Genomic DNA, 18139 nt, shown 5'->3' with positions numbered 1-18139 from the left:
CGATTTTGTTGACTTTGCTTTTGAATCGATTAAGGAGTTTGATTTGATTTCCGAAGCGACTCAAGCTCATTGCTTAGCGCATAATCAGAAGGAGTTAAGGACGTCATGTCTCGTCATGTGAATGAAAACGCCAAAATTGGCTATTGCTTATGGGGCCTCACCAACGAAAACACGCATTGGAGGTAAACCGCAAATGGCCCGCGGAATCTCTTGACGCTGGCTGTCAACAAGAGCAAACTCAACAAACTAATTTGAGTTAGTCAAATAATTAATTTATTAACTCAAATAATTAATTTATTTAAACCAACTTAGATTGGTCGAGTCGTCAGCTCACTCATCTACTTAAATAAATGTCGCTTAATTTAATTCTGCGCATAAAACAATTTATTAGTCCAAAACAAAACTTTGAATAAAGTTTAGATTTTTGACGAATTAATCTATCTTACCAAGCCAGAAAATACCATAGAATATAAGAAAAAAAACGACGAGGGACATACGATTTCAGCTACATTCGCATCAGGCCCATATTATATACCCATTCAGTGAATGATGTTAGAGAATAATTTGAACTTTAATTTTGGCCATCCTTTTATGAGTTCTCATTTCTCAATTTGACAAGGGAATATCACTTCCTCAATAACAAATTAACAATGTTCAAAAGGGATATTAGTATATTCTGAAAAGTATTTTCCCCTGCCCTAGTTTGACAATTGACACACAAACTTTAAACAAAAAATTTTTTGAAATCCATAATATCTTGCTCAATTTTCAATCAAATCGTCAACAAAGGAACATGAAACTGCTACACGCCCCTTAACAGCACATACTACCAACTTGACATTGCATACATAAGGAGTCCTATTCAATCAACATGTCTATGACAACAACACCAACGAGTGTCATCTAAATGATATATAGATATTAGATGCTATATTGCTATGTATCACAAACTCGGAATGCACTACAGTTTCATACAAAGTGGAACAGGTTCCAGACAATGTAAACACCTACTACAACTGAATCAGATTCTTGAAACAGTATGTACCAATAATGAACCAACCAATGAGTGCAGAAGTGAATAGGAACCAATATTTTAGGAAGGTGAAGCCCCCCAAAATGACTCCAATAGAAAATACAAAAATAAATGGTAAGACAGATCTCAGCATAGATGCTGTGCTGACCCAACGTCCCCTGAACAGAATGAAAATTGCAAGGGTCACCACATTCCATCCACGAGACAAGAAGCCCAACCTATTTAGATTATTGGCAACAAATGAGTGGCAGTTGCACGTAAAGAGACTGTAAGATCGATGTTGGAATTCTTGTGTGCTCTTCAGCAAAGCATCATCCCAAGTCCTCAATTCTCTTCTTCCTCCATTTTCACCCTGTAAGTAGTCTTCCTCACCACTCTCTGGAGATTGGCATAGAGGGATGGAACACTGTTGGCAGTTATTATAAACAAAATTAGAGAAACAAATCAGAAGAAGGAAACAACTGCCTAAACAAATTGGACCGATTAATAATTTCATAGTTCATTATAGAATCTTATCAGTCAAAAGGGTCCCTCTAGTGTAAATCCCAACATGGTGTGTAAAACCAAAAGCACAAAAAGCAATTTACTTGGAGTCATCTCGCAAAGAAGCAAAGTTTCATGGTATATCGTGTATTGATTTTAGCATTGATTTTCTGTTTGAATGGTTTCAAAGCATAATTTGGGTGAATACTCCTCATTTGAAAACTCTTGCCTGAACTATGGTTTTAGAACTTCAAATTGAAATCCAAACATGCCTTCCCATCTCTCTATTTGTCCTGCCTACAGCAACAATGGACTTTCTTTTCAGCAAATATGCATTTACTAAGGGTGAAATAAACCATTGCTGTGCACTGTGCAGTCTTCCCAAAAAGAAAGACAAAGAATAGCATATACCTTATCTCTGCTTATTTGAATATACCGAGTGGCAGATCCAAATGCAAAATTGTCCACACACACATAATTAGGCCCTGCAAAATCCAAAATGACCCCATCCTCTCTGCAGATGCCAATGTGACCGATGCAAGGGATGAACCACGATATCACAGGAAGCGGTGACCACACGATGGAGCATGGGAACCGAGCCCTTCTAGGGTCAATTTGCATAGTTTGGGGAAAACTTCCATGCATCATATGCTGCTGCTGCTCAGGATCCAACTCTGCTTCCATTGCAGAATTGGGAGAAAATTACTGAGTTGCCTATAAACAACAATATAAGTAGGTTTTACACATGATTTGAATTTTTTGAAGTATGAATTTATAATCAAGCGAAACAATAAGTAAGTTGGTATAAATATTTGCATGAATTAAGCGAATCAATGATGTAATTCAGTAATTCCCTTTGCAGAAAGGTAAGCAATCACCTTTTTTTCTAATCCCAAAGCTAAGATACTTTCATACATGAAATGGGCGTTCCAAACGTACCTAATTCAATTTTCTAGACAACCATATAAATTTTTTTCTGAACAGAGAGGCAGAAATTAAATTAACAAGAAAATAAAGCTTCTAGGATAAAAGGATTTGGCTACTTGAAACAACGAGAATGTTGATGTAGGGCGCTAAGTATGCTATACCATGTAAGCGTATATGGATATGGAATTTGAAACCATTAGATCGAATTTGGTTGCATCTAAATAATGTGTGCGATCCATGATGGAATTACAAACCCTAGTTGAAGCAGAAAGAGATAAGAGAGAGATCGGATCAAATGAGAAATGAATAACCTGAGAATTGAGATTGAAAGGAAGGAGTGTAAGTGTGCAGTGTGCAGCTTCCTACAATCTCAGAGTTTGCTTCTTCTCTATCTTCTCACCTTCAGCCATAACTGTGTAAACCGTAATCAACGTCAAACTCCTTTTCTCTTCTCTTCATGCTTCTTTTCTTTTTCTTTTTTTTTTTCTGACAATTTTTTTTATTTTTTATTTTTTAACGATATCTTTTTCTTTTTATATATGTAAAGTAGTTTAATATTAATGGATTATTGACTAATAGGACGATCGACATATTTTTTAGAAATATATAATTATTTATGTAACATTTTTTATTTTTTTTATATTGATTATGTATAGAAATAAAATTTTAAAAAATATTTACACAAAAATATAAATTTAGGTATAGTCAACTTCATCTAGAGTTGATAGTTGATAATTGAGAGCCGTTAAATAAAAATATAGTTGAATCATTCAATTTATTTAACAAATTTCATTTATCAACTTGACTGCACATATCACCTTATACAAAATATAATCTAAAATGCACGTACGGGAATGCAATTTTATTTTCTTTTAGAAAGTTGAAAACAATTTAAAATTGTGTGTAGCTAAAAGTGCATCTAAATAAGGTGTTTATTATTTGTAAAGGGCTTTTAATGAAAGACTTTTTTTATTTTTAATATATGTATTTTTTAAAAACTTAAACTTTCAATTTTAAGCAAACTTAACAAACCCCTTGTACTTTAAAATTCATATTTATCATTCAAATGAATTATTATTATTATTATTATTATTATTATTATTATTATTATTATTATTATTATTATTATTATTATTAATGAAATTTCCAATTTTGCTATATACTTCAACGATATTGACATTGTTGTTTACCATCGTCTTGACTCTTGAGGAAGATTTTCTCATGTTTAGGAGATCCCAGAGCCTGAGACTATGCAGTGCTACAAAGAATTTAGGTGAATGAGAGTTAAGACTGATCAATACCATTGCTCTTAAACATGATGGATTAAGCACCAAAAGATGGATTATTTTAACTCTAATAATGTTGACACTGATAGAAATTATTGAATTGGGTTGCACAGATAACTCGTTGTAGAAAACTGGGAACATGAATGCCACACGCCGCTTCTTTTGCATGTCAAAAACTGGTGGAAAATGTTGCTATAGATAGTTCATCTGCCATTAGTCCATGTATATAGTTCAATTAACATATATGAATCAATCATCTGAGTTACTGATATTGGGTTCTATTCTATTAATACATTATCCATATCAATAGTTATATTATATTATTATTAATAAGAGGTGATTATATTTATGGTATACTATGACTGTAAGAAAGACACATTGTAAAATTTGGTTTCACTAAATGAAACAATTACAGTTTTCCTTGTGGATTTATATTCTCTCCCATGTAAAATTCTAAGTGTTTGGGGTAAGAATCAAAGGTTGGATGATGGAAACATTGTCACAAATTCCTTCACCATGATTCTTGGACTCCATAGGGGCTATGACCTCTTTGCCATATTTTGTTTCTTCACTTTTTCCCCACACAACAAGGTATAAGCCTGTTATAATCAATAAAGCTCCAATAATCCTACACCACAAAATTGAAAGACAAAATTTTTCAGAGCATAAACCATAGGCAAGGTTTGCCATTTTCAGGAAACAACATGAAATAAAATCTGCTTGGATTATAATAACTGACCCTCCCAAGAAGAATTCTTCCCCTAAAAGAATGGATGCCATCAAGGCTACCATTAATGTCTGTAAAGGTAGATAAATTGAAGCAAACACTGGTCCTCCCTTAGCAATAGCCCATATCTGTATTGCTGCTGCTATCCCTGAACTCACTAGTCCCTAATACAAACAAAACCAATGAAAAAACAGTTAAAGTTAAATTAAGAACTTTGATCATTAGCTTAAAAAAAAAGAATAGTTGTCTTGAAAATGGTAATGCAAGGTGCATATTGATTGAGTACAAGGTTTGATTTACTAACCGCATACAAGACACTGTAGATTTCACTACTAGAATTGAATTGCCAGGCCTTGTAATCTCTCTCAAAAAACGCTGCAATTGTTGCAAATTGCAGGATACCAAAGAAGCAAGTAAAGGCAGAAACTGAGAGTGGGGCAGAGTACTTTTTGAGAACAGATGCTTGCATTACAATCCAAGCAGACCAACATAAGCAGTGACCAAAGAGACAGATGCAACCCAAGTTCCAGTTCTTTCCTGTGGCATCCCCCAACATAGACAATGATTGTTTATGATTCAATGTTGAATATGGAGCATAGATGGTAGGTCCCTTGTAAAGAGTGATGATTGATGCTCCTCCAACAGAAGCAACTACTCCAAGAACCTTAGCAAAACCATCTAGCCTATTCAAGTGCACACTCTCATATCTGCACTTTACATATTTAGTTGAACAAACATGTTTGTAAGTATTCATCACAGGTTTTCAAGCTTAAGAGGGTTAAGGGTTGTAACTTGCCTTAGTACTGCAGCCATCAGAAAAGTTAAGGCTGGAACTGAGTTTTGCATAGCAGATGCAAACGTGGGCGATGTGTTATCTAGACCCACTAGGTAACATCCTTCTTTTATTGTTATTCTAACAGAGTCAGAAGTTTTTGATCTTAGAATCACACTACTCAAATATGTGTTGCCAATTTATAGATAAAGAGATCTTACCCAACTAGTCCAAGTAGGAAAAATTGCATCATATAATAACCGGTTAGCGGTGGCCTGTCTTTCCTTGTAAAGATTGAAAACAATATAAAGGGAGTAAGATAGTTGACCATTTGAAGAAGAGAAAATACAACAGTAGTTCATATAAGCTATTGAGTATTATGCTAATTAAACTAAATACTTCTCTGAAAAATAAGCAAGAGGAGCCAGAAGAACGAGGGCGGTAATGTTTCTATATACTGGGAAGATTAGCTTGCTTAAACCCATGTTGAGAGCAATTCTCACTATTATATGATGTCCAGCATGACAAAATTGTAGGAAGGTTAAGGCTAAGTGTAGCCTAGCTCTCTCAGGCACCATATTCATTGCTTTCAGATCCTCAAAGAGAAGCAGTGCAGATGCTTGATTTAGGATGAGAAGGAGTGAGAGTTCAGTGTTATTGATGGTCTTGTGGTTGTGGTAGGTTCATATCTAGAACTGGTTGACCAAGATGAAGGGAAAGGGTGATATTCCCATCTGGGTCACAGTGATTCATCCACCCAATTAAGGAAAAACAAAATATATGTGGACTTCCCAACTTGCTCTTTACCATCTGGAATGAAATTTGTGTTTCCAAATTAAAATATGTTTATGGATTCATATCTAGTGCTAGCAATCTACTGGCATGTGATTGTCAACTTGTCTTTCTTGTCTTTGTCTAGTATTCTAGTCTGTGTCTTATATTAATCAATTGTTTTTTGTTTCTTGTCTCTAATTGAAAGTTGTCGAAATATTCAATATTTGAGTTGATAAGAGGTTTTACTTTTATGGAGTAAAAAGTTACACGAATTTTGTTTTATTGTGTTCTCTTTTTTATTTGTATAAGAAAATCACTTGTTAGAACTATTTGATAGTTGACACAAATTATATTTAAATACCTTTATAATATATATAGTAGTATTTAAAAAAATATATATATTAGAAAGCTAGTGTTCTAGTGTTCTAGTGTTCTATCTAGTGTTCTGGGTGTGGCTACAGCAGCCTACATGGCTTCATTGGCTTGTCCTTCTGCTGATTTGCACATTTGATTCAATCATAAAGACCTCAGTGCTAATCATAAAGACTAAAGAGAGCCAATAATTAGCAAGTAGCAACCATGCTAAATGTATATTAAAAATAAATCAGACAATACATATATTTATATAAAAAAATATATAATAATTGATTTTGATAACTGAATTATTTGATTTTTAAGTAGTACTTTTAGTCGGTAACACATGACTTATGAAGCAACGACACTTTGATGAGTTATTGCGTGTCAGACACATTTCGGATACGACACTCACCGACACTCGTCCGACTTATATTCAACTGTGTTTTAATAAAAAAATAAAAATAAATTCTTTGGACACGCTTGGACACTCATAAATACTATCACGTATCAGCATGTCCCGTCTTACTTTTAACATATATTCTTAAAATAAATTTAGATATAATATATATTATTATTTATTAAAACAAAAAAAAATATTTTAAATACTTGATATAATTAAAATAAGACATTAAAAATAATTAAAAAATTAATTTATATTTTAATATCAATAAAGTATCAAAATATCATTATAATTTATCTAAAATATACTTTATATTTTATCACATACATATTTTCTCCTATCGCATTAATTCAACATTCACGTAACTTCTGTCAATTACATTAAATAAAAAATTTTCTACCTATTTTTTACAGTAATCTCACTAATATTTTTTTATTAGATGTAAATTATTGTTACATATTTTCTCTTATCTCATTAATTCAACATTCACGTAACTTCTGTCAATTACATTAAATAAAAAAAAATTTTCATATTTTTTTTACAGTAATCTCATTAATATTTTTTTATTGGATGTAAATTATTGTTGCAGATTTTTTTATTTGGATATATTTTTAAAGAATAAAAATAAAATAGTTTAACATAAATATTTTATTAAAAAAATTAAATGTACACAAACTAATTTTTCTCATCAAATTATTATCATACTCTTTTAATATACTATAAATACCTACACAATATATAAAGTCAATTGGCATCTAAATTTAAGTTTTAATATTACTTTTAATGATAGAAGTTTATTATTAAAAAATTTCTTCTGTACATTTGTGAGCTAAATAAATAAAGTTTTACACATTTTTTATAGCAACTTTATTAAAAAAAATTTATTAGATGTAAATTATTTATGAGAATATTTTTTATTATGAATATGCTTTTAAAAGAATAAAAATAAAATATATCTTCTATTGTTGTGTTAGACTTAATTCTTATTTCTTTTTTAAGTTTTACAAATAGAATTATTTGATATGACTATATAAAAATCTTTTAGACTAACAATGTACAAAAATTAATATCTTAATTCAAAACCAAGCACATAATTAAGATTTACTAAAATCATCATATAAAAAATTAAATGAATTGGCACCTTTATGTTGCCAATAAAATTTTGAATTAATAACTGCTTGACGTTAATTATTAGATAAACCAATATTTCCATAATTATAAAGCTTTAAACTTTATGAAAGCTAGTTATATGGATTACTATGTGAAATTAATTCCATAATGTGCAATTATTCATTTTTTTTAAATTCATTTACATGTCTAACAACCTCACAATTTTATAGAAATAAATTCTCTTAATTTTTTTTAAATTTTTTATAAGTGTAATCTTTTATTATTTAATATTTTTTTTACATTTTTTTTTGTCCTATTTAAAGAATGTATAATAAAAAATCACATTTTATAAAAAAGAAAAATTAAGAGAATCTCAATTTTACCAGTAAATTACTGACCTAACATGAATCACATCAATTGAGATAAATTCATATAATTCAAATTCATATTCATAAAACTCAATTTTAAGATAAGTATTTTGATAAGTAACTATAATCTCAATAATTATATATAGACATATTATGAAAGCTTAAAGCACATAAGAAAGTTATTCCCTTATTTGATAAGGGTTTTACTTTTTCAAAAGTATATAACATTTATATTTGATAAATAAAATTAAAAATAATTTTTAATAAACACAAATAAGAACAGTTATATTTGATAAAATAACTTTTAAAATTTAAAAAAACCGTATAGACATAAATACAAAAAAATTCAAATATTTATCAATATATAAAATTATATTAGATCTTTTAATAAACACCGACAACTTTAAAAAGCTTCCTCTTACATGCTTTCAAAAACACGTGATTTTTCTATTTTTCAAATACAAAAAAATATTTATACCTCTTCAAAAAACTTTATCAAACCAAACCTACACCGCTAACTAAAATCTCAATAATTTAGTTGGCAAGTTTTGCTCAAATAGATGTTAATAACTCAATCAAGATAAACCTTGACATCAATCCCATTATCAATAAGTGATTGAACTACAGCTCTGATTTTCCCTTCAAATTTATCCCTATCCCTTGGAGTATAAGAGGCAGTGTAAACATCAGCTTCTCTTGCTCTTTCGGCCAAAATCCTTCCAATTGCTATGCAAGCTGGTATGTCTGAACGAGATTTAAGAACAGCTTTTATGTCCTTGGAGTTGGTACCAGAAACTGCAACCTGTTTGCTTGTCACTCTATGGGTGAGCGAAGCCGACACAAAACGCTTTGAGATGAACACATCAAGAGTAAAAGGCTCCATGTATGCAACAGTTCTTTGTTTGAATGATACATGTTTTTGTGGATTCTTTGATTTCTTCCCTTTCTGGTAAGTGTAAGGTTTGCTGTTGTCATCATCAAGGAAATCCTCAACACCGAAAAAGCTTCTAGGTGCTGTATGAGCCTGGGAAAAAACAAGTGAACTGAAATGAGAATTTTTTTTTTACTTCATATATTTTCTTAGTTCATAATTTTGAGAACTATATCTTCATCAGAGAGCTATTGATTTCCAATGTCATCTTTTTGAGTTTTGATTTCAACTTCGAATATGATTAAAACCAAATCATCTGACTGGTATGGTAACTATTCATATATATACACACACACACACACATACTACATATTGTTCACCCTCCCTGATGAAATGCACAATTCTGCAATAAAGAGTGTAAAAGTCACTAGACAAATAGACTTGCATGTAGAATGAATGAACTTGTGAAACAAGTGCTTTACATGAAGTATACAAATGACAGAAATAATCGAGGAAAATGTGGCCTCAATATGGAAACAAACTGAGTTAACCACAATTAATCATGCCCTTGTGAGTTCACACTATCGATAGTATCTCTATTTGCCAAGAATGATGCGAGAACACTATGTGAAATTCCTATTTGATTATACAACTGAGATCTCTCTAACTTCATGATAGGCAATACACCATAGCTTCACTCTCCAAAACTTAGAAAATCTAGAAACTTTTTGTTATTGACACCTTATTTTTGAAAAATTCAAGTTCCACTGTCTCTCAGTGCCGCACTTCCACTCAACTCTGTTTGCCACTTCATGTCACTCAGCCGATTTCTGCTATTCTAAATGAATAAATAATTCAAATTCCAGCAAATATTTTCCCACAGAAAGAAAACAAAAAAGGAGTTATGATAGGCAGAAGAGAGTTTACTTGTGTATTGTGGAAATAGAATGAAGGAACATAACTCCAAGCCAAAATTTTTGTTCCTCCTTCTGAAGCATAACCACTGCTGCTTTTCCAAATTCTTCCGACTGCTTGCTTCAACATATTCATCAGACTTGACTCTTTTTTTTATCTCCTTAAAATCCAGAATGGAGCTACACGTGTCACTATATCCTTCTTCTTGATGCTTTTGTTTGCTTTCCTGTAGCTATAGGAATTGGCCTCATTTGTCAACATGCGCTTTAAATATTCGCATTGAAAAGACACCAAATGTGATGAAATCATAGTTGTTAGAACCGACCCGGTGATCGAACCGGTCAGGCTACTGGGTCTCAGGTTCAACCAATGGATCACTAATTGAACCGATTGAACCGATCTTATTTAAATAAAAATATAAAATAGTCAAAAACTTAAAATTAAAATTTGAAATACATGTCTTCACTAACATTTTAACAACAATTAAGTCTCAAATTTTAAAAATAACTAATACGAAAATAGATATAAAATTAGTTAGTACTACTGCAATAATATTTTAATTTGACACAATAAGAATAACAATCATAAAACATAGTTATCAGAACCGAACCGGCGACCAGGTCGCCGGGTCACTGGTTCAACCGGTGGATCACTAATTCACCCGATTGACCCAGTCATAATTTAAAAAAATATAAATAAAATTAAAATTACGTATTAAAACTTAAAATGCAAGTCTGAACAAACATAATAATAATAATCAAATATTAATTTTTAGACATAACTAATGATGTAAAAAGAGATAATAAACTAGTTTCTAGTACAAAATACTTTCTCCATTTAAATAAACAAGAGAAAGCAAAAGATAACACAATCGATAAATCAAGTCCAAGTGATCTTAAAAATTAAAATCGACATCTATATCTTTATAGGATAAATTTGGAGCTTGTTCAACATTTTTCTCATTTTGATTTGCATATATCTTCCATAAGAAACACTGCATTAACAACAAGGTTCATTAACAAATTCAACTCAACTCAGTTATCCAGCAACAAATTCTACTTCCAGCAACAACCACATTTATCATATGTTCAGCATCAAATTCAACTTACAGCTAACAACAAATTCTACTTCTAGAGTTCTAGCAACAAATTCTGCTGTGATAACTATGATAACTTTCAGGCAGCAACAAAAACTTAAACTATGATAACTTTCAGGCAGCAACAAAAAAACAAGAAAATTGAAACAGAAGGAACAGGGGAAACTCACCAACAAATTCAAGGTTCATGATAATCAGTAACAAATTTCCGCAACACAATCAACACTTTCAGCAACAAATTATTTTGGCAACAAAATCAAAGTGCAGTGATGCAGCAACAAAATTGAAACACAAAGAACAGGGGAACTCACCAAATCGGGTTGCACCAAGGAAGCTGACGGCGAAGGAGAAGCTGATGGCAAGGGAGAAGCTGATGGCAAGGCTCGAAGCAAGAAGACGACAACGAAGACCAGCCCACCGGGATCTGTTGCCTCTGCTACCGGCGACGAAGAGCGCAGGGAAGGGAGAGGTCGAGACCAGGTGCGAGACAGAGACCGTGAGAAGCAAGAAGACGACCACCACCACCCCCCAAGGGACCAGATCCGGTTCCGTCTGCTTCTGCCGCCGGCGAAGAGAGGGCAGGGGCACGGGACCGCGACGACGACCGAGGTGAAGGGACGATGTGAGAGACTGAGAGAGCGACGAGGTGAGGCCGTGAGAGACTGAGAGTGACGACTGTCGAGGTGAGGGGAGAGACGAGAGAGTTACGAGGTGAGGGTGAGGGTGAGGGGGATAGGCGGAGAGAGCACAGAGACTGGCTGGGTTAGGGGGGTTCCACTCAGACTCTCAGTCAGGGTTTCATCCAAAGGAAAAGGGGAGGGGTCGTCTGAAACGACACCGTTTCAGGTATTAGAAGAAAAAAAAACGACCCGGACCGGGTTAAATTAACCGGCCGGGTTACCTGTCTTTATGAAATTCCGTCGGGTCAAACTGGATTCGGCCGGGTCCGTTGAACATTTGGTTTTACGAGCGGTTTGGCTTGACTAAGTGACCGGATTTTCGGTCAGATCGAGTCGGGTGTGATAACTATATCACAAAGTATGTACAAGGAGATTGCACACAATAGTATCTTAATTCTAAAAATAATTATGTTTCTAATGGTGTTTCTGACGAAGCCATCTTAAAATTCCATAAAAGAAAAAAAAATCAATCAACTAAATAACTAATAGCAAAACCAATCAGAATAGTTACAGCAGCAATAATCAACAAAAAACCACTACATATTCATATTCATAATCAACATATACATATTCATAAACCAATTCAAAAATCAACAAAATCTCAGCATATTCATAATCAGCAAAACCACTGCATATTCATATTTATAAACAAATTCATAAATCAATTCAATATTTTAACCACTGTCATATTCTAATCAGCATCATAAATCAATCAATAATAAAATTAACAGCAATAACATCAATGAATCAACTACTTAAAATTAATATAGCATATAAAATATTAGAATAACTGAAAAAAAATTAAAATGGTTACCTGTTGTTGCAGAGACATAATCGATTCCAGAAAGTGGACGACGCACGACAGCATGCAGAAAGCAACAACCACGGAGGCACGAACGACGAGGGACGACCAGCAACAACCACCCACAGAGACGAAGGAGAGGCGGTGAGACGCGAACAGGAAGCAAACTCGAGTAGATACGTGAGGAGGGAGATAGGCGAGGGAGGCGCGCGACAACATGAGCAGGAAGCACAGCTCGAGCAGACGCGAAGGCGAGAGATGCGAGAGCAGCCGAGCTCAGATGGAGGAGAGAGGAGCACATGACGCTGAGGATCCAGTGAGAGCCGCAGCGACGGCGGCGAGCATACAGTGTCGGTGAACCGAGGCGAGCTCCCAGCTCTGCCTGTGTGTCTGTGGTGTGCCGTTAGAGATTAGAGAGTGTGAGAGTGAGCTGGGGGTGGAGTGGGGCTTCAGATTCAGCTAGGTTTTTTTTGTATCAGGTAATATAAAACTTAACATGTATTATGATATTTTTTTTTTTTTGCTATAAATTCAATTTTTGTTTAATATCTATATTCTACTCTTTGAAAAATCTAGGGATGAAAACGCATGATAATAGAGTTGGTCCAAGTAACAGACGTCATAATAACATAATTAGTTGATATTTTATAACAAAATTAATTAAATTAATATACACGGTTTATATATTTCTGATGCCTATTGTTTAACAAAATACAAAATAATTATTATGTTAAAAAATTTATAAAATTATTATCAAAATCAAAGTTTAATTTAAAAATAGTGAGTAATAATTATTTTACACTTTTTTTTAAGTAAATAATTATACATTGATACAGAATTTAAAATAAAATTAAAATATTTATATTAGAATCCTATTTTTTCAAAGACTTATCTGTAAACAACATTGATAGTTGAATTTGCAGACATTTCTACGTAATTTATAAGTAAAACTTTTAAACATCTCTTACTCTTAACTCTTGAAAGTGTCACATATAGTTGGCTATGTGTAAAAACTGGTTTGGGCAAGTACAATCCAACATGAGATAAAGTTTGTCCTTGAGACTTATTAATTGTCATGGCAACGATAATACTATGGGAAACTGTCTTCGTTGGAATCTAACTGGAACAGTTTTTATTTGTTGGTACCATATTCATTCTTGGAATCAAAGCAATATGACCAACATTGTTACCTGTTAAGATTTCACATTCTATGACAGGATTTTTAAGCTTCCTAACTTGTAGCATTGTACCATTACAAAAACCACTAGATTGGTCAATATTTTTCAGTAACATCACCAAAACACCAACCTTGAGTATTAATTTATGTGAAGGCAAACCAGAGCAATTTATGCTATTCAGTAATTCAGGACCATAGAGATCTAGTTGACTCTCCATATTCCCTTCATCCATACAAATCGAATCCGAACTAAGATATAATTTTTTTCCCTCCAGAAATGATAGCCATCAGATGGTTGTTGACATCTTCAACGATGTCAGCGTGGGAGCCAATATAGTTCTTGCTTTGAAAAATCCTTTGAGGACATGTTATCCAAAATATTTGGATAGGAAAAATGAACTAACCCATCAAATACCTGGTCCGAAAAAGGAATAACAATATCTCCTTTGAAGACATATCTCAGATTTACCATCCATATTGTCACATATTAGACCATCACAAATTTTCAATAACCACTCACCAAATTGCTTTGTCTCATCTTGATCTGAAGTAGCAGTCGTCCCTATAGAGAGTCTCATTTTTTGTTAGTTTGAGCACCTGACAAAACTTCCAAAGTAAGGCAAATTCACGGTTGAATGAACGATATCTTGTCTCAATCCTCGTGAAATGACAGGAAGAATTTGTCTAAAGTCTCCACCTAGTACAACCACTTTTTTCCCAAAGGACAAATCTTTGTTATATGTTGGAGAAAATCTCATGATATCACCTAAGCATTTATCAAGCACTTCATAGTAGTACCTACTAACCATTGGAACCTTATCCCAAATTATAAGTTTGGCTTTCAACAGCAGCATTGCTTGAGAAAAACCAGGTTTGATGTTACATACAGAATCCTCAATTATATTCAACGGTATTTTGAACCTTGAGTGTGCCGTTCTTCCATTGGGAAGAAGTAAAGATGTAATACCACTTGAAGCAATGTTTAACACAATATCACCCTTGAGCGAATCTCAATAAACGTAAGGTTTCAGAGAAATATTTTTCCAGTACCCCCATGACCATACACAAAGAAAAAATCCCTTCATCACAATACACAGGTAATGCAGCCAACAATATCTCAGCGAATCTAGTTTGACTCTCTATAATAATATCTCTATCTTTGCTTAGTTGTTTGACATCGCCAACAATCAATGCAGCCACTTCAGATGCAGATGGCAAGTTGTATGTCCTGCCATCTATAGTCCTTTTACTAATCAACTTAAACTTTATGTTTGTGTAATTTTTCTGTTGATACTTATCTCTTGCATAGCGAAAATTCTTTGCCAAACTATTATATTTGTCTAGCATGTTTTTTAATATTGCCACAATTTTCTTATCCCACTCATTTATAGCTTCATTGGAACTGCACAAAAAAAAACACAATAAATTTTGTTATCTTCTCTCACAGATAAAAAATAACTAAAATATTTGACTGGTTGCATGAAAATTATCGATTATCAATCTCATTTTCTGTGTCATAGATATATAGTTAGACAAATGTTGGTCGCAAACTATTCGGAGGAAGTAAGCTACCAATGCTATGATAGTTTTGACCCTCAGGCTTAAAATTTGGAGGAGCAGTCCCATTGTTCACCCCACAGTTAATTTTTTCGGCCATTGATGTAAAACAAAACATTGAATTAAATGCCCTTATATTTTTTAGAAAATGAAGACTTCTTTGATCTCCTCCAGTATGAAGCTGAATGAGCTCATCAGGAGGTACAAAAAGTAGAGGAAGCTCGATCTTTCCTTCCATACAACATAATGAAAACTTTGGTTGGGGCGACTATTTGAATTTAGCAAGCCTTTCTTCAGACCACATCCATACTTTACAGTATTGACATTGATAAATAGGATTTTCTATATCCCACACATCTGTCGAATGAACTCTCTTTAGATACTCAGTTGTCATACCGATGCAATTTAGTCCATAATGTACACAAAGATGTAAATAAACATATAGATAAAATTTTTACATACCGTCTAAAGTTTCTGAAGATAGTATAAAATTATCTTCTATATTCACATCCGACATTGAATCATCATAACCATTCAAATGGTTTCAACAGCAGAAACCACATACATTGAACTCTTTCACCATCTCAGTACAGGTCCGTCCGAATAGAGCTGTAGCCTCCTTATCGAACACAACAAAACTTGTTGTAACACTACCATCAAAAACCAACAAATTTAACTTATACTTGCTTTTTTTATTCAAAAACATCAATTAACACTTGGCATGTCACCCTTTAGTTACAATAAAATCATAAAAATTATATTCAACACAATTTAAATGCTCAAATACAATTTGTTTAGGCTTATTAATTTTCTAGATTTTAGTCTAGCAGAGGAGACTTTAGTATAAAATTATTGTAGGTATATGAATTTTTTCTATGCACTCTATCTCTTTTTTTTTTTTTTTGTGGATAGACGATATTTCTATCAATCAAAGCAGTTTTTGTTTTTAATAAATTGTTCTCTTATTGTCTACTAATTGTTGGTATTAAGCTAGATATTGCTAAATAAATTAAAAAGAGACAATCAATTACATAACTATATTACTTTTTTATGAAAAGATTACACAAATAAGTCCAATTAGGGTCATACCTATCAACCACATTATTCACATCCTTATTACAGTCATTGCAGAAGTATGTATCCGCATTAGCTTCTACCTTCATGCTGCAAACACAAGATTTATACCACCAACTTAGAACGGGTTCAACATTAAGAACAGTGGCCAGAACAACATAGAATCCAACCTACATAGAAACAGTTTGAAAATAAAAAAAAAAACAAACAATGAACCAAACATAAAAAAGTAGGTTTCTATAAGGCACTCACATCTGCAGCCGCATGTAACTCCTTTATTGTCTTCTTCTCAGTGGAATATAAAACTTCATCTTCATTAACATACGCCAGTTTGCCAGAAAGTACAGACAGGTACTGCGAGATCTCTCTATAATACTTGCTACTTATCAATCACAACGCCATAAAAATACAGTCAATATGGACAACCATAAATAATTCACAATATTGATACAATACCTTTTTCGAAGCATCACAACCTTAGGAACATCTGGATTTATCAAGAGCCTGGTACCATACATAATGTTCTGTAAAATATTAGTACCTATGTACAATAATCATTGCTTAAATAAGTTATACAATTATACAAGACAGAAAAATTATCGAATGGAAAGTAACCAAAAGTGTCCTTAGATTTAAAAAAATAACTATAATCTATTGTGAATTTAATTAATTAGTAAAATTTTTTATTTTAACAATAAGCTATACAAAAAATAATTATTGCAAATATCAAATAATAAAAAGCATTATATAATAACAAAATATAGCTTAAAATTATATATTGATTAATTAATTGTTGAGTAATTCAACATAGAATTTACAATAAAAAAATAAAAAACTGGTGATACAATTTATCCATGTGTATATAATAATATTTTTTATCACTTCAAATTTTAATTTCTAGAACGCCAGCCATTTGCCGGAATTGTTATTATTGTTTTCTATAATTTCACTTGTAATTCCACAAGATCAAAAGTATTAAAACACAAAATATAATACTTATAATTTTGCTTCCATGATATGTAGTATCACACTCTAAAATTTAAAAACAAAAAAAATTACTATTATATATAACATCACACTATAAAATTTTAAAACTAAAAATACCTGTTGAATCGCATCTCAATAATTAGTAGAAATAGCTACAATAAGATATAACCATTCAATAGTGGTCAAATCTTCACATACCTAAAAAATTATTTATTCTTGCAAATTAAAAAATAACTACTTGTAGCTGTTGCTCACCCGTTGTCACTAGACCTTTGATCCGGTCCACCATCTCTCCAAAAACAGTAATATTAAGCTTTAAACTGCAAAAAAAAATTAAATTATTTAAAAAATAAAAAATTGCTTATATAAACATATTAAGTGCTGAGTAAGGGCATAAAAAAAATGCACCCGTCATTCTCAATATGAATGACCAACATGTCAATAAGTTTGTCATTCTTCACATATTTTCTCTCACCTTCTACACCAGTTATAACTTTAGCAACGTCTAAAATAAATTCAATCAGAAGATTGTGCACAAATCACCCATCTTAGTGATATTTTGTCATGAAAACAAAAGAAAAATCAACTTATATACTTACCATAAATTATACTCTTACCAACCAAAAAAGGATGTTGAGAAGAGTATTCCATAAATTTTCTAAAAGGAACTAACTTAATACCATATAACGGTATTGCATCACAAAAAGAGGGTAAGATAGTAGTTATTTTTTGAAAAAATAATC

General features: G+C 32.4%; 3 protein-coding genes across 5 annotated transcripts; all 3 read right to left on the bottom strand.

Moving 5' to 3' along the window:
- Nucleotides 1-840: 840 nt before the first annotated feature.
- On the bottom strand, nucleotides 841-2939 carry LOC130979228 (protein RTE1-HOMOLOG). 2 transcript variants are annotated; one of them, XM_057902610.1, is made up of 3 exons: nucleotides 2755-2939; nucleotides 1928-2230; nucleotides 841-1439 (listed from the first exon to the last, which is right to left on the bottom strand). In XM_057902610.1, exons 2-3 carry the CDS (start codon nucleotides 2198-2200, stop codon nucleotides 1011-1013), a joined length of 702 nt encoding a protein of 233 aa, XP_057758593.1. In that variant the 5' UTR covers nucleotides 2201-2230; nucleotides 2755-2939; the 3' UTR covers nucleotides 841-1010. The 2 variants fall into 2 exon arrangements, with proteins under 2 accessions (XP_057758593.1, XP_057758595.1); XM_057902612.1 differs by having other exon boundaries at nucleotides 1928-2190; nucleotides 2755-2893.
- Nucleotides 2940-4107: 1168 nt separating this feature from the next.
- Nucleotides 4108-6080, bottom strand: LOC130979191 (protein WALLS ARE THIN 1-like). The gene is made up of 6 exons (XM_057902568.1): nucleotides 5628-6080; nucleotides 5450-5512; nucleotides 5253-5369; nucleotides 4761-5163; nucleotides 4469-4620; nucleotides 4108-4357 (listed from the first exon to the last, which is right to left on the bottom strand). Exons 1-6 carry the CDS (start codon nucleotides 5810-5812, stop codon nucleotides 4183-4185), a joined length of 1095 nt encoding a protein of 364 aa, XP_057758551.1. The 5' UTR covers nucleotides 5813-6080; the 3' UTR covers nucleotides 4108-4182.
- Nucleotides 6081-8622: 2542 nt separating this feature from the next.
- Nucleotides 8623-11928, bottom strand: LOC130979430 (uncharacterized). 2 transcript variants are annotated; one of them, XM_057902877.1, is made up of 3 exons: nucleotides 11431-11928; nucleotides 10036-10255; nucleotides 8623-9261 (listed from the first exon to the last, which is right to left on the bottom strand). In XM_057902877.1, the coding sequence occupies exons 2-3, from the start codon at nucleotides 10156-10158 to the stop codon at nucleotides 8809-8811; spliced, it is 576 nt and encodes a 191-aa protein (XP_057758860.1). In that variant the 5' UTR covers nucleotides 10159-10255; nucleotides 11431-11928; the 3' UTR covers nucleotides 8623-8808. The 2 variants fall into 2 exon arrangements, with proteins under 2 accessions (XP_057758860.1, XP_057758861.1); XM_057902878.1 differs by having other exon boundaries at nucleotides 10036-10249.
- Nucleotides 11929-18139: the final 6211 nt, after the last annotated feature.

Source organism: Arachis stenosperma, chromosome 5 (genome assembly GCF_014773155.1).
Source record: "Arachis stenosperma cultivar V10309 chromosome 5, arast.V10309.gnm1.PFL2, whole genome shotgun sequence".
Taxonomy (NCBI): Eukaryota; Viridiplantae; Streptophyta; class Magnoliopsida; order Fabales; family Fabaceae; genus Arachis; species Arachis stenosperma.
Note: the sequence above shows the minus strand (reverse complement) of the source record. Positions and strands in the feature narration are given on the sequence as shown.

Bases quoted from the DNA above. Each gene is read 5' to 3' on its own strand.
- LOC130979228 (XM_057902610.1), bottom strand. From the start codon at position 2,200: ATGGAAGCAGAGTTGGATCCTGAGCAGCAGCAGCATATGATGCATGGA. The intron at 1,440-1,927 runs GTATATGCTATT...AACTGCCAACAG, and splicing joins TTCAAATAAGCAGAGATAAG to TGTTCCATCCCTCTATGCCA.
- LOC130979191 (XM_057902568.1), bottom strand. From the start codon at position 5,812: ATGAATATGGTGCCTGAGAGAGCTAGGCTACACTTAGCCTTAACCTTC. The intron at 5,513-5,627 runs GTATTTAGTTTA...AATCTTTACAAG, and splicing joins CTTGCTTATTTTTCAGAGAA to GAAAGACAGGCCACCGCTAA. The intron at 4,358-4,468 runs GTCAGTTATTAT...TTTGTGGTGTAG, and splicing joins GAAGAATTCTTCTTGGGAGG to GATTATTGGAGCTTTATTGA.
- LOC130979430 (XM_057902877.1), bottom strand. From the start codon at position 10,158: ATGAATATGTTGAAGCAAGCAGTCGGAAGAATTTGGAAAAGCAGCAGT. The intron at 9,262-10,035 runs GTAAACTCTCTT...GTTTTTTCCCAG, and splicing joins TCTATTTCCACAATACACAA to GCTCATACAGCACCTAGAAG.